Source organism: Lampetra planeri, chromosome 51 (assembly GCF_965212315.1).
Source record: "Lampetra planeri chromosome 51, kcLamPlan1.2.h2, whole genome shotgun sequence".
NCBI lineage: Eukaryota > Metazoa > Chordata > Hyperoartia > Petromyzontiformes > Petromyzontidae > Lampetra > Lampetra planeri.
This window is the reverse complement of record NC_136157.1, coordinates 2,967,351-2,983,381: the sequence shown is the minus strand read 5'-3', so window position 1 is coordinate 2,983,381 and position 16,031 is coordinate 2,967,351. Positions and strand designations below refer to the sequence as shown.

Genomic DNA, 16,031 nt, shown 5'->3' with positions numbered 1-16,031 from the left:
CCACACACCCGCGGACGCCACAGCTAACGCTAACACGGCGCACAGCGGTAGGCCCACACCTGCGAGCGATTACCTCACCAACCGCCCGTGCCGCGGCTCCTCGTCCACTCTCGCAGTGCGTTTTCCCACGCAGTTGCTCCACACACAAATCACAGACACCACACCGATGCTCTGTGCTAACTTTTATTTGCGGCGCAAATATTTTGGGAGAAGAGCCTAGCCTACTGCTGCCTAAGTGCCCAGCCACTCAAACGTCCTACCACATACCTCGAAGCTGTACTCACAGCGTCGCACGGATGCTGTGAAGGTCAGAGGGAGGACGAGAGAAAACTTTACCTATCACTGCCTCGTAGCAGCACTCGCTGGCATCACATGGATGCTGCGAGCAGCTCGAGGAGGCAGGACGACAGGTCTTGGCGGTCCAGAGGTTGAAGACAACAGGCGGTGAATTGTCCCAGGCTCCCCTTTTTAAATCCTTTATATTAAGTTCGCATGCTTGCTTGCTTGCGTGCTTGCTTGCGTGCTTGCTTGCTTGCTTACGACCGTGTAAATCTTTCGGTCGTTTTTTAACCCACTTCCCGTGATCCAATCGAGCTGACATTTTCCACACAGACTCGTTGTGACAGACAATTAATGTTCGTGAAAAAAAATTCCCAAAATTTTACACTTTTTAGGCAAAAAAAAAATATTTTACATATATTCAAATAGAACTCATTCTTGGCTTTGGCTGAACGTCACAGTATAAGAGCCCAGAGCGTAACCCCTCCACAGGCCGTGGCGGAGTAGCGCAGTTGGTAGCGCCCTCGCTTCCCATGCCAAAGGTCACGGGATCGATCCCCGTGTCCTCCACAGGCGAATATATTTTAAATCCTTTATATTAAGTTCGCTTGCTTGCTTAGGACCGTGCAAATCTTTCGCTCGTTTTTTAACCCACTTCCCGTGATGCAATCGAGCTGACATTTTCCACACAGACTCGTTGTGTGTGACAATTAATTTTTGTGAAAATTTTTTTCCAAAATTTTACACTGTTTAGGGAAAACAAATTAAATATTTAATTACCAATTGCTTAATACTGGCAGACAATCATCTGACCCATAGATTGCAGCCATCTCAAGCCAGAGGACGAGAGGACTCTAGCCGCCACGCATATAAAGGATTTAGAGTGAAAAACTTTGTTTTTACGGGTTTACTTGTTATCCCCCTAACTTCAAAATCCCGGGGCCGCGCCGCACCGCGCAGCCAATTGTGTGCCTACCTGCGACCACCGCCCGCTTCCATTCCCTTACATGGAGTGCTGCACTGGCGGCCCCTGCTACCCTTTGTCCATCCAGCCATATTCCTTCTTGTGTGATGCACCCTGGGTAATCGGGACAGCCGCCCGGCTGGCGAATCACACACCTCATTATCGTCAATTTGTGTTGGGACCGCGTCGATTGCACCCCTAATTGGGCCACTCTTTAGGGGACGTTGGCGTTTAACCCCGATGCTTTTTTAGCGCAGGCAATCTAGGGACAGTCTCTTACGAGATGCCCCCATCGGTTGCATAGATAGCACGCCCCAGGGAAGGGTGGTGGCTCGTTAGGAGGCTCCTTGCCCACTCCCCCTTCCCCTCCCGAGGCGCATTTGTCCGAACTCTGCTTCTAATTGAGACACCCGCCCGGTTAGCCCCCCTACCGTAGAGCATCGCCCTCCCACCTTGGCCTAGACTACCTCCACTGTGGATTGCAGTTTGTTCACATTGTCGTGTACTTGGGTCACCTCCCCCACGTAAATAGGTCACATGGCCCGCGATATCTCCTATGCCAGTCTGTATCCCTGCCACTGATCCTGGGGTTGTCTCACTGGGTCCCGGAGGCTCCCTCGTCCCCCCCCCCTTACCGTCCTGGTGAGCTTCTCCTCTGGAAGAAGGCTTGCAATGGTGCACTCCCGTCCCAGCCCTCGAAACTGCACGCGCTCATGAGCAATTCTCTGACACACGCGCATGTGCTCGACAAGGGTGTTAAATGGGGGACGCGGGTAATTCGCATCTGGCTGCCACCACGATGTGCAAGTCTGATATCGCTGGACTTTCTTGGTGGCGAGGTCATCAATGATCTCGGCATCGTACCCCGGGCGTGCGCTCTGTGTGGCGCTGCGATCCCCCGATTTTGTTGTCTGTGCTTCTCGCTTTCTATTCCCCCCAGCCCCTCCCGATGTCGTGTATGCAGCTGGCCCGGTGAACCTTTTTGCACCCATACAATTTGAAGCCAACTCAGGGGCACCGCAATGTGATCTGTCCTGCGAGGGTCGGCCAATCTCCTGGCACCGGGAAACCGTGGGACTTTCCTCCTAGGGACCCTTCGGATAAAAACCCATTGCACCAGGCGATCCCCTGCCAGGACACTACGTGTGTGCGCTGCGTGTGTGTGCTCAGGGTGGGCACCAGGGGGGAGTCGCGGCGCTTGCAGAGTTGCTCCGAGGCCGTGGCACCACATGAACATCAGTGCTGATGAGCCTCAGAAAATTTAAACCGGTCCATTATTTTTCATTTCATGCTTGAAAACTGCTGGCGGGAGAGAATGGATACGAAGGAAGAAGCAACAACCGAGAAAAGAAAATGTTACTTGAACCGATTCAGAACTCCTCTGATCGATGGCGATGTGGGGCGGATGAACATTGCCATATCCTGTTATCGAGGATTTTTCTTTTTACGGATAATAGGATTACTTTTTCACGCAATATACCTGTATCCACTGTAAAAACTATGTAAGGACAACAGAAATCCGGTTATATAATGCGGGGCAGAGGGGAAATGCGTTTTAATCACGTACGTATGTTGAACTTCTTTTGCACCGTACGTAGCCATCCGTGTTAATCGGAGGTGCAGGACAGTAAGAGTGGGGATGCGGATAAGTAGTTATAATAATTATTCAGAGTTCTAAGAATATATCTCTCTCATAGCTGTCAACCCATACGGTTTACCCGTATTCTTGTACAGTGAAATTGAGTTTTCAGGTCCATACGGCGTACAACTGTTTCAATACGGGCAAAAAAAATGTATATTTGTTTGTGTTTCTCCCTTGTGATGGGATTTTGTGTGATGAACGTTGAGATTTATAAGGGCATGGGGTGACCAATAAGGTCTGAATTGGTCTGTAATAAGATAGGGCTCTGATAAGGGGTTGACAGATAATTTAATTGGGGCTTGAAGGACAAATATAATGGGGTTGCGGATAATGGGAGTTATCCTCTTATCTCCAAAGTATAATTCTAATAATTATTCAAAGTTCTCCGACTGTATCACTCTTATCCGAACCCGTACCTGTCAGCCCCTTATCAGTGCCTACCTTATTCTTTACCGAAAGAACCAAAGAATAAGAATTCCTGCAGTCACGAAAGTTTTAAGTCAGACCAATTCAGACCTTATTGGTCACCCCGTGCCCTTATAAATCTCAAAGTTCAATTTACAAAATCCCATCACAAGGAGAGAAACACAAACAAAGCGACATTTTATAAATGTGCCCGTAACGAAACGGCAGTACGTCGCATGGACATGAACACTCAGACCTAAACACTCAATTTCCCTGTACAAAGAAAACGGGGTTAAAGCTTTCGTGACTGCAGGGATTCATCTTCTTGGTTCTTTCGGTAAAGTCACGTAGAAGGGAAATAATAAAAAATAATCCCTCCCCGTAGAGGTGGTTCAATTTCGATTTAAAGTTTTCGTGACTGCAGGGATTCATATTCTTGGTTCTTTTTACGGGGAGGGGTTATATTTATTATTTTATTATTTCCCTTCTACGTGACTTGCAATTCAGTGGCCTAAAATACAATGTTTCGCTCCGGATGATCGCTGGAAAGTATGATCTGTGTTTTGATTTAGTGTGCTGATCTTAAAGGTGCATTGATAAATGTTGATACTCCGACTGATGCTCCTGCTGTTGTGGAGTGACTCATGCAGCCAGCTATGGCTGCAGAGTTTGGTAGTACATTTTGTTTACGTCGTTTATTGTGAAAATTCGGTCACAGTTCCTATGATCACTGTTTCATTGCTTTTATGGCTTTATTTTGGTGACTTTCGAAAAGTGTTTTGGTTTGGCCATGTTTGTTGTAGTACAGAGTTAAACTGATGGCCTTAATCAAAGTTGTCTTGTGGTTGTTGTTGTTTGACTTGCATCCCACTGCGATTTTTGCACACAGCGTTGGTGTACGGTGCTTTTTCTGCAATATTTTGCTGTCTTTTCTTGGATTTTCTGTATGCACATAGTCACTTTAAGATGTTTTCTTGTTCATGTTTTTGTTTGTTGCGGTTGCACCCGATTCAAGAGCCGAATGGCTCACAGGGCTATACCTAATAAATGAACTTGACTTTACCGAAAGAACCAAGAAGAAGAAAAAGAATACGGGGTTAAACCGTGTGTGTGAACACAGTTATGTTAATCTGAATGGACGGGACAATAATAATGGGGATGCGGATAATCGGAGTTATCCTCTTATCTCTCAAGTACTTCTAAGATTATTCAGACATATAAACAACAACAAAATAAATGTATCTCTCTTCCTGTTATCCGCAATTGTCCACTACGAGAAACGAATTGGCTGCGTTTCTTAGGCTTCAACCCCCTTGAGCCCCCACGTGGACTTAAAGGGCCGCGGCCGCGTACAAAAGGCGGTCTCCGTCTATGATCATTCCGCTCGCAAACCCCTCGTTACAAACCACGCAATATCCCTGACGACGCGAACAAAGAGGCGAACGCGCAGCCGTCGATTCTGCCGCGGTGGAAAACGACGAGAGCCGGGAGTGGAAGAGAAATCGGGAAGAGGCACGGGACCGAGGAGATCGCCGGTGGCTTGGGGGGTGCCTCCCCGGGCCGAGGTGCGCCGCGCCCGGTAGGGAATCTAGGAAAGTGGCGTGGTGGCTTTAATGGTAGGGCCTGGCGAGTGGCATGACATTTTTTTGGTTTCTTTAATTTGTGGTTGTTTTGTAGCGTCGTTGCGTTGTGTCATTGCCGTTGTGCAAGCTCAGTGGTGTCGAGGGATCTTTTAAATGTTGGAACATGGGCAGTGTTGTTCTCGTTAGAGGGATGACAGTGGAGTGAGTGGTTGGGCAGGTGAGTGTTTTTGTGTTGAAATTCACGTGGGGAACGATATACGGCGATTGCTCATGGGTGCAAGAAAAAGGCACCATTCCATACAGTTGTTTGTTATGGTTATGCCATGTCAGCGTTGTCGGTAGTAGGATCAGGGGGGGTTGGTTTTGTTATACTCAGTAATGGTAATTCAAATCAAATCTCAAAGTTGTCATTTGCGTAATTCTCGTCCTGCACGTGGTAATATGTCCAGGAGCTGCATGCCAATGTTGATGTCTGCTGGCCCACGAGATCGTCGTTTTGACATTCCTCGTTGAAGAGGCGTAGACTGCAGCGATTTGCAATATAGTTCCGTTTTGGTTGCATGGCCACAATTGCACCGTGGCTTGGCTTTAATATACCTCTGTGTATCTCAATGAGTCTCCATATATCTCTTTGCGTCACCGTATCTCTGTGGGTTTAGTATATGAGCCATAGTTTGGGTTGTATGGCCACAATCGTACTCCTGTAGGGGGCCACGGTGGCGACATATAAACCAGCTCGCCTGATATACAGGAGGGGGGTGGGTTCGATCTCGATCCTGTTGTATATTTGGAGTTTGCATTGTTATTCCCCGTGGTCGAGTGGATTTATCTCAGGTTTTTGTTCTCTCCATATTTAGAATGAACATGCGTTTAGAGTATTTGGCTGCTATACATTGCCACATGATTAAGCCACTTCGTTGTTGAGCTATCATTCGTTGTCAGGGTTACTTCTAAAGATAGAGCTACGTAGCTCAGTGGGCCTTACCTGGTAAAATTATTAAACAGATTTTTATAGTTTAGTTTCAAACCGTTCGGTTTGTCTTGAATTTTCCCATTCATGGAGGAGATCTTCATGTTCTGATTGCGCTTTATGGTTCCACCGGGGTCTGTGATGCATTCACACTTCACGTCGTCCCTGCCGCACTGGCATCGTTGCAGCTGAGTTCATTATAATTCTTTCATTCAAATATTTAACTGGGTTATTCCTTGGGATGCAACTGTTTTGCGAGGGGGTGTAGGGAATGATTGATTGCACGCACATTGAAAATGAGGATGTGATGCATTCTGTCACGAAAGGAATCGCACCACTTAAAAATGTGTTTTGCACAAGTAAATACCGGTGTAGAGAATGGTCACTGGTGTGCACAATTATAAGAATAGATTTACCGTAAACCAGTGTGTAGAGTAACACGATACAATAAGTGCATTTTGAACTCGGTTTTACAGCTTGCGAAATTTTTCCATTTTGGTGGCTTTTCTCGTCATTCGCATATTGGATTTTTTTCTGAACTGCTGTACTATTTGCGAACTTGGGTACAATCTTCAAACATTTCCCAGTGAGGTTGTGTTTGCTTGTTATTATGCTTCGTAATAATTTGAAAACATCATGCAAACAGCACTTGTGTAGATACCAGAGGTGTGGACTCGAGTCATGTGACTTGGACTCGAGTCAGACTCGAGTCATGAATTTGATGACTTGCGACTCGACTTGGACTTGCATAACAATGACTTTGTCCCACCTATGAGATGTGGACTCGAGTCATGTGACTTGGACTCGAGTCAGACTCGAGTCATGAATTTGATGACTTGCGACTCGACTTGGACTTGCATAACAATGACTTTGTCCCACCTCTGGTAGATACTGCAGTAAACTCACCAGTAATGTTGTTTGCCTTGTTGAGTTATATTTGTATCTATTAATGCTAATTAGTCTTTTGGTAGGTAAAGGTTCAGCCCTGCCTATACTTGTTCATGCCACTGCAGGTAGAATGGGCTCCACTAGATAAGGAGCTCAATAGATCCCCTTAATTGAATATTTGGCCTCCTCCTCAACGCTGGCCACATGTCTCTGAAGAGATGGGGGAGTACCCACACTTTACCACACCACACATTACCTTCTGATTGGCCAACTGTGGTGTAGACATTTACTCTGCTGGGTAGATATAGGCCGCATAGATGAAATAAGTGTCTGTTTTGATTTGAAGCTTTCGTGACTGCAGGTATCCATACTTTTTGGTTCTTTCGGTAAAGTCACGTAGGTTTAGAATAAAAGAAATCACGACGTTTCGGGCGCAACACATGATCGACGCTTGTGTTGCGCTCGAAATGTGATTTATTTTATTTTATATCTACGTGACTTTACCGAAAGAACCAAAGAGTAAGTGTCTGTTGTTTAATCTCCTTGTCGGGAGATCGAACCGACTACCCCTGATTTGCAAGTCCATTGTGCTAACCATTAACACCCCCTTTGCTACAGGAGAAGCTGACATGTCTGGTGTGAAGAGGTTATTTGAGGGGAAGGACCCCGACTATGAAGATGTGTCCACGGTTGTTCAGAATAAACGGCAGCGTGTCATGGAGCAGTCAGGTATGATTGCCTCGCGTAAACCCATTGTTCCATCTGCCAAACCCAGGGCTCATTTCAAATGCTGCATGTAAATACGGTGCAGTACAAACTTGCATATCTGACTCGTTGAGAACTGAGGTATAGGCAGATGTGTGAAGAGGTTGGATTTATGAGCATCTGTAGGAAATTACAGTTACACCATGCATAGATACTGCACTGGGTGGGGCAGTTAATTGGTCAGGGTGGATATGTGATGGTCATTTATGTAATGTACTGCACTGCACAATAATCATGCTATCACAAAAGTAATGTAGCTTTACAGCAGGACCTGTGGAAGTGGTGCGAATGTGATTGGGGCCTTTCTCCAGAAAAAAGATTGCTGATGATGTTGATGACAATGGTACTGTTGACATGCCTGACTTAAAAATTAAGTGCCCACATTTCATCAGTAGACTATCGGCCCAAAATGTATATTTGGCATTATCTATCATTTATTCCACTTAATATGTTCATTGCCTCATTGGCCGTGTAGCAGCAGAGTTTATAAATGCACAAAAATTGAAAATGAGGAAGTTGTGCAGCATAATGAGTCAACGGAGTTCCTCTGGGTTACTAACCCATCCGTTTCATTGTAGTTTTGGTTTTACCTTGTTGCACCATGTGTAGCCAACCATGCCAACCGGAGGTGCGGGTGAAGGACGACGGGGGAAAGACATCTTGGGGCTGTTTTCGAGAAAGACATTTAATATTTCCTCTCTGTGCGTTCGTGCATTTCTATATGTAGTATTCGCATTACTTTTCGCTGTCGACCCAAGTAAACAATTGTATCGTCGCGTCCCACTGAGTTTCGGGAAATGTAGTCTTAATTCTGTAATGCGTGCTGGGGCTGTGTGCATAAATGGTCTTGTTCCGTGCCTCTGCAGCACGTGACGCCACTGTCCAGCGCATTGAAGCCATCATCCGAGAACAGTTTGCCCAGGAGGTGAAGAATAAGGAGCATGAGATTGAGATAATAGATTTGGTATGTGAACCTGTGACTGTCAACCCATTTAATGAGCACTGCGTGTCTTTTTAGTGGTTGTGCTGTATTGGATATTTCCCAAGCCAAAGCAGGACCAAACCGTGATACGCTGACCACACAAGGCACCTGAATCTGGCTTATGACCAAACAGTGCATTGAGATAATAGACTTGGTATGTGAACCTGTGACTGTCAACCCATTTAATGAGCACTGCGTGTCTTTTTAGTGGTTGTGCTGTATTGGATATTTCCCAAGCCAAAGCAGGACCAAACCGTGATACGCTGACCACACAAGGCACCTGAATCTGGCTTATGACCAAACAGTGCATTGAGATAATAGACTTGGTATGTGAACCTGTGACTTTCAATGAATTAGATTTTATTAACACTGCGTGACTTTTAGCGGTTGTGCTGGATTGGCTATTTGCCAAGCCAAACCAGAACCAAATCGTGATACGCTGGCCTCACAAGGCACCTGAATCTGGCTCATGACCAAACAGGGCCAGGGGCCTATGTTGCATCAGTCACTACACTTGAACATTTGATGCTGACGTTACATGTCAATTGCGTGTGACATCAGTGGCACGACTCGCGTTCTTGCAGTGAAAAAACAACCTCGCACCTCCTCAGCCATGCTGAGGTGGTTCGTTATTGCCCCAACGGCATCTTGGTTTTTTTAGTGGGAAAGAAATAATTGAATGGAATGGATGTGGACCCCTGCCGCTCCCCTCCCCCGTAAAGGCTTTAACAGACTTGCGTAAAGTGCTGTTAGCGAGCACCTATTAAGACCGGCATGGCACATGAAGCGGTGGGTGGCCTGCACCATGCCTGGCGGCCTTAGTGAGAAAGAATTAATACATGCCTATACACACATTTATAAGTAAACTTTCATTTCCAGCATAGGCTCAATGTCATTGTGCATTCTCCCACCACATCCTGCTGCCCACCCCGTGCTGATGCAGCGGCTGGCCGAAGCGCGGAGAATGATGGACAAGCTTCGCGCCTGCATCGTGGCGAGCTACTATGCGTCAGCTGCACAGCCCAGAGCTTCAGAGGTCAGAACTGTTCGTCTTTTCAATGAATTTTTCTCGGTTCCCCAAAGGTGTTTGACGTTACACACCGCGTTCGTTTGTATGAGCTTTAGCACGTGCACTGGTAGGTGCCGCATTGGTGACATTTGTAAACAGGGGGTGATCCATTTACATGTACTTCACTGATTTTAATTGGCTTTGGCAGGACGTGTTCCAAGAAGGAGATATGACTAATGATCAAGAATAGTGACGGAATGGCGGCCAAGGAGTATAACGCATCCGGCACATCCATCATGCGGCGATGAAATCAGCTCCTGTGCAGGTGCTAGGTGAATTGTTACATTGCAGAAACCATATGACATGGCGGTGGCTTGGGAACACCTTAATTCTGCAGTGGATTCATCATGGCTGATGATGGTGATTACCCTCTGTGTAGTCTGCACATGTCACACTGATTGGTGGCACAGCTGTTAGCGCACTGTGCTACAAATCCGGAGACTTGAGTTCGATTCTCACTGATGGCCAACACGAGTGGCGATTATCTAAACCGGTCCTGGGCCTCCCCTAGGTCGACTCAGCCTCACATGAGTACCTGGTGCAATGTGTTAAAGTCGGACGTGGTTCGGGCCACCCACCCCCTCCTTTGCCATGCTGGCCTTTATAGGTGCTCGCTAACAGCACTTTGCCCCAACAGTCTGTTGAGACTATACAGGGGATCTTTGTCTTTCTACTTCACCTCGAGATGTACCTGTCTTTAGACGCTTTTGTAAATCCACACTGTAAATTACTGTTGTTGTATTCGGCTCTCTCCAGGGTGGCGAGCGCAAAAAGTCCGTGGAATCGACGGCGTTCAACCACCCGGCCATCCGCAAGTTCATGGACCCTCCCTCCAGGTCGTCCTCGCCTGCCAACCAGAGGTCGGACTGCTCGTCCCAGGGCCAGTCGGAGACGGAGTCGATTTTCCAGCCGAGTGACGAGCGCGATGGGTACCGGGATGAGAGGGAGAGGGCAACAGAAGAGGATCCAGACTTGGCCAGGGAGGAGAGACGCCCCTGTAGGAACACTCCCAAGGTGTGGCTTTGTTTCTCGTTTTGAATGTGCTTTGTTCGTCCTTTAGGCTCACGAGGGCACATATCGACTTAGGTCAGTTAAGTAGCAAGAGAGATTTATTATGACATGACCGAGTGGTAGCGGGAAGCAACCATCTAGCATTGTATTGATTAATGGCTATAGATAATCACATGCCTCCCACCACATAAAGCTGCCTAGTTAAAATAATCCTTTTCCATTATGATAGCAATGAAAAATAGCATTGAAACCTAACATTCACACCTACTTTTCCCTGTGGTCGCTCTTCACGTTAAATTCTCGATTTTGTTCGGCTATACAGGACACGTTTGGAGTTCCGAGTGTTGCAGAGGTGGAAAAGAGAAGGACCTACCTCCAATCGGGGGATGATCCATCCCGTCTATATTTCAAGAAAACGATCGTCGTTGGAAATGTTTCAAAGTAAGTCACTAGTTTTGCGCGCTCTGAACTTGTCCCGTTTGCATCGCGCACTTTCAGATGCACTTTTGCGGGCGTCTGGAATGCCCTTTCTTATTAGGAAGTCACTGGAGTAATGCATTTTTTATTTATCTAGATTGAAAAGTAATTTGTGTTTAGTTTGTTGTCCTTCCCCCACACCTTCAATTAGCACGGTTGGCTACGTACGGTGGAAAAGAAGTGCAGCATACATACATATGATGTGACTGTGAATGTCACTGTGTGGTGCCGGGCTTGCGAAGCCACGGCGGATAATATGTTGTCATTATGTACAGCCCGGTTACTGGGCATAGTACCAGCTCTAGCGGTGCTTGGGTGAGTGCTGGTCAGCGCGGAGGCACCACGTACAGTGTGCGGTGCGGGCTCCCGGTGAGGGAGCAAGAGGGAGCGTCAGCCAGCCAGGGTTACGTTGTGGCATGATACGCTGGTTGACCTGCCGACACGTGACTGGATGATATTGTAGGGGGGCCACCGTTGGACGGGGGCCGCTGGGTGGTCACATGGTATAAAGGAGCTCTCGGGAGCCTTCGGGAAAGAGCTCGAGAGATCTAGAAGGTGGGCGGGGCGGGGGGCGGAGCCAGCCCCAGCCCAGGCCGATATAACGGGGCCCCGCGAGGGGCTCGGGGTTCTTCGTATTGCTGGTGAATAAGATCCACGTCGGGTTGAAGAAGCCTCTAGCCACGTGGTCCGGGACCCAGCTTGTGGTCCGGACCGGGATAGCGAACCGTGTCTAGTTCTGCCGTAGCGTGGTTAGATGGGCGTTCATCACCCAAGTGTAGGTTGCGTTATGTTGTGTTGAGTTGGTGAAATAAATAGTGTTGCTCCCAAGACGGCGTCTGCGACTCGGTTGGACTCACTACACGTACATTATCCCAGACAAGACCAAGGCAATAAGTACTACAATGTAGCGATTAGAAATAAGAACAAAAATCACGATATACAAATTAGAGCCAAAGCAAACCACGCAACAGAAGAAATTCGAAACGGTGCACAAACATAAATTTATATTAAATACAATAAAATAATGTTCGCGTCATGAAAATTGTCTCCGAGTATTTTACTTTTAAAAACCATCCTGAGGAAACTAAAGTTACAGAAACCTACAAATGGATTTCGGGTGTGATCATTGCACTTGCGTGTCAAGAGATGAAGGATATGTGGCAATGCCACCTTCTCCCGCGCAGGTACATCGCACCGGAGAAGCGCGAAGAGAACGACCAGTCGACACACAAGTGGATGATTTATGTGCGCGGGTCGCGACGGGAGCCACGCATCGACTACTTCGTCAAGAAGGTCTGGTTCTTCCTGCACCCGAGCTACAAGCCGAACGACCTGGTGGAAGTCGGGTACGAAATGACTAAATACGGCTCTCTCGATTAAACCTTGCCATCGTGCTTGAATTCAGGCATGGGGAACAGTTCCTTAATGAGGGCTAGTTACAATAGCTTTGGCGGGCCGCACATTATCACAAATCTCATTCGCTTGTGTTGTTAACACGAAAGGCTCTTGCAGCGATAGAAGTGGCTGCGATTGCGTTGACGGGTTGAAAATGACGAGCGCTGCTCCGATGCTTATAAGTGACGGTTTGCGGCATCGGTAAATCTCACGTGGTTGCGGGCCGTATGAATCAAGCCTGGTCATCATCATCACGCTCCATGGGCAGATAGCCTGTAGGTGTCCACTGCACATTTTGTCACTTGTTTCCAGTTTCCTCTGTCTTGTGGCAATATGCTGAAGTCGTGTGCTGCATCTTTCTGTCACCAAACTCTTATGTCGTCAAGCCGGTCACTGTTAGGTCTTCCTTTCTTTCCGGTTCCTTCCATTTTACACGCTTTTATTTAACTCACTCTGTCTGTTGTCGTATTCTCAAAAAATATTGTAACTCAATTTTTACCCACTTCCCAATGTGCTATCGACTGCAAACTTGGTATACTTATGCCATACTGATGACAAGACTATATTCTATCATAAAAAATCAAAAACATTTTAAAACATTATTTTACACGCTTTTGATAAACTCACTCTGTTGTTATATCCTCAACTCTGTTGTCGTATCCTCAAATATTGTAACTCAATTTTAACCCACTTCCCAATGTGGTATCGACTGTAAACTTGGTATACTTGTGTCATACTGATGACAATACTATATTCTAGCATAAAAATGATATATATTTTTTAAACAATCTTTTTTATATGTTATGTTTCGGCTTGGGTCTAATTGTCCACGCTCAACTCACGTTGGTTGTAAATCACCACGGTCCCTTACGTTATGGCAAGCCTCGGGGCCACTTCCTGGAGTCGTGGAGTTCTGCCATTACTCCTATATTTTCCTGTTGTCTATCCTACTTATGTGTCCAAATAGTGCCAGTGTCCTCCTTTCACTGCCTGCATCATCAGGATTTCTTCTATGTGCAACCTTTTTCTTCTACGTTCGTCATTCTTTGGGACCAGTCTAGATGCAGTATCCTTCTATAGCAATACATTTTGAATACCAATATTTTATCTCTGTCAGTCATGTAGATTCTTCAACTCTGCTGAAACATCTTACTTGTTTTGTAACTGCACACAGTGTACACCAGGGCCATCGTTGACATCCGTAGCACTGGAGCCGATGCTCCCCAGCACGTTTTTTGGCCCTGGAAAGTGCCGTTGGCGTGGCTTGTGTTGTTGCTCTGGAGACCAGGGAGATTGATGATCGATGTTCGGTCGATGCGTTGGTGGCATTCATTGTGATTTCCCACCTAACAGAGTGGGCCGCATGAAGGCTGCCATCTTACGCTCTGTTTTGTAACTTTTACGTTGCGTCACTAATCCACGATGTTTTCTCCTGGGTTCGTCACCGCCTTGTCGCATGTTGCGCGCTTACCGACGCCGAACACATGTTTTGCAGCGAGCCCCCGTTTCACCTGACGCGACGCGGCTGGGGCGAGTTTCCCGTGCGAGTTCAACTCCACTTCAAGGACCTGCGCAACAAGCGTGTCGACATCATCCACCAGCTGAAGGTGCAGCCATGGGGCCCGATGGTGGCGAGATGTTAACTACCTCGCCTGGTATACAGCAGTTCGTGGGTTCGATCCCGACCCTGATGCCTGTATGTTTGGAGTTTGCATCTTCTCCCCCTGGTTGTGTGGATTTTTCTTCACATTTAGAAACATGCCTTTAGAGTGTTTGGCTGCTTTAAATGTCCACATGATAATCCACTTAGTTGAGATGTCATTTGTGGGCAGATCGCTTCTGAAAAATAACTATACAGGCAGTCCCTGGGTTACGGAAAGGTTAGGTTCCCGAGAATGATCCGTAACCCGAATTTTCCGTATTTCGGAAACTGAACAATTTTCCCCCAAAAATCAACGATAAAATCCCATAAATAGTTGTTCCTTCTTGACCGTTTTCTCTCGGTACCGTATCGCGCTGTCCATCTTATATCGCTATCTGTATGGTATCACTGTACATACGCTGTGCACCTTCATATAATTATTTCATTCATCGAATATCTACCATAACACTACCCATAATTAAACTGATGGAATATATACTGTATCCAGAAAACAAACAATTACGTTACAAACAAATTCATTTACCTAGTGAAGCTCGGGCTCGATGAAGGCGGCGTTTTGGCGGAGCTAGGCGTAAGGTGGGGCTTACGCTTCGCTCTGTGGTATTGATCCGCAGACCTCACCGCGCCGCACTATTTGCGCTTACGTAACAAACGCAAAGTTTCGGCATATTCAAAATATTAACGTGATTTAGGGGAGCATTTCCATAAAGTCGGATTTCCGTAAGTTGGGACTTATTGGATAGCTCAATGGCCCTTAAAATAAAAAGTCTAGTATAAAATAAAAAATAGTTTAGTACAAACGGTAGGTGATGTAACTTTCAAGATAAAAGGTAAAGGTGCAGCCCTGAAATTGCTTGCTCTACACCAATGCTACGACGAGGCCCTCAACTAGGGGGATATCTAGAGAGCTCCTCTGGAGTGCATTTGACCAATTCTTACACACTGGCCAAGATGTCTCAAATGTCGTGAAAGAGGTGGTAGTACTCTCATTTTACCCCACCACACACGACCTTCCAATCGCATAACTGCGGGATACCCATTTGTACCACTGCGTGGATCGAGGCGGCGAGCGGGATTTAAGAAACGTTCCTATTGTTTCTCAGCTGCCTCGCCGAAAGATTCAACAGGAGACCTCTACATTGGCGTCGTTCATTAAACCGCGGCGGCAGATTCCCAATGCTTCTTTACGTGGTGTTTTATAACAATTGTGCGTTTTGCCGTGTTGCCGTATAATTTACGTGGGTTTGTACATTGCGTTTGCAGTTGGATCGCACCTACACAGGACTGCAGACCCTCGGGGCTGAAACTGTGAGTACATCAAGTTCTGTTTGCATCGCTCGTTTGTGGCAGAAGTCACGTTTCCTTTACGTAATTCTCATTGCATGTGTAATTGTAATGTGAATAAAAGATTTCAAAAAATTTTAATTTCACTTAATTTTTATAACCCTTTGTCAATTTACTACTTGATGAAGGCCGACACCGTGATGGTCATGGGGGTAATTTGACCATATTCCACCACACTGTTCAGTAAAGGTTGGTAAATGGGTGACCCCGGACCGATTCATATATCACTCACCACTGACATTTAGCCATAGCCAGGAATCAAACTCAGGTCGCTGGGCTCCTAGTGTGATGTGTGAACCACTGCACCATGTCGTAAAGGCTGCCACGATAACATTGAAAGCCTTGCCTAGCCACCGCCAGCTCGGTCCTCTAATTCAGAAATCTACCCAGCACCTGCTCACGTGCTGATTTCATTGCTCCATCGCCACGGTTGAAGTGCGGTCGCCCGCTCCTTGACTATCACTGTCATTAATCCAACCACAGGCCATCATTCCTGCAAGCCCTGACATGTGCTGCCCAAGCCCACTTACTTTTCTGAATGGTCTCGTGGATTTATGTGATCTCCTAAATATATACGTGTTCCATTTATCCCCA

At 46.6% G+C, this 16,031-nt stretch overlaps 1 protein-coding gene across 10 annotated transcripts in view; it reads left to right on the top strand.

The window, feature by feature from the left end:
* The first annotated feature begins 4,576 nt into the window (after positions 1 to 4,576).
* The window catches only part of YEATS2 (YEATS domain containing 2), a 56,534-nt gene continuing 45,079 nt past the window's right edge, over positions 4,577 to 16,031 (top strand). For 6 of the 10 annotated variants that reach the window (XM_078616691.1, XM_078616690.1, XM_078616688.1 and 3 more), the window contains exons 1-9: positions 4,578 to 4,869; positions 7,350 to 7,460; positions 8,363 to 8,460; positions 9,422 to 9,514; positions 10,304 to 10,561; positions 10,881 to 10,999; positions 12,220 to 12,381; positions 13,926 to 14,037; positions 15,357 to 15,401. In XM_078616691.1, the coding sequence (XP_078472817.1) occupies positions 7,361 to 7,460; positions 8,363 to 8,460; positions 9,422 to 9,514; positions 10,304 to 10,561; positions 10,881 to 10,999; positions 12,220 to 12,381; positions 13,926 to 14,037; positions 15,357 to 15,401 (987 nt within the window). In that variant the 5' untranslated portion in view covers positions 4,578 to 4,869; positions 7,350 to 7,360. Of the gene's footprint in view, positions 4,907 to 7,349; positions 7,461 to 8,362; positions 8,461 to 8,756; positions 8,805 to 9,421; positions 9,515 to 10,303; positions 10,562 to 10,880; positions 11,000 to 12,219; positions 12,382 to 13,925; positions 14,038 to 15,356; positions 15,402 to 16,031 lie in introns of those variants that run through there. The other 4 variants (XM_078616695.1, XM_078616687.1, XM_078616686.1 and 1 more) reach the window with 4 other exon arrangements.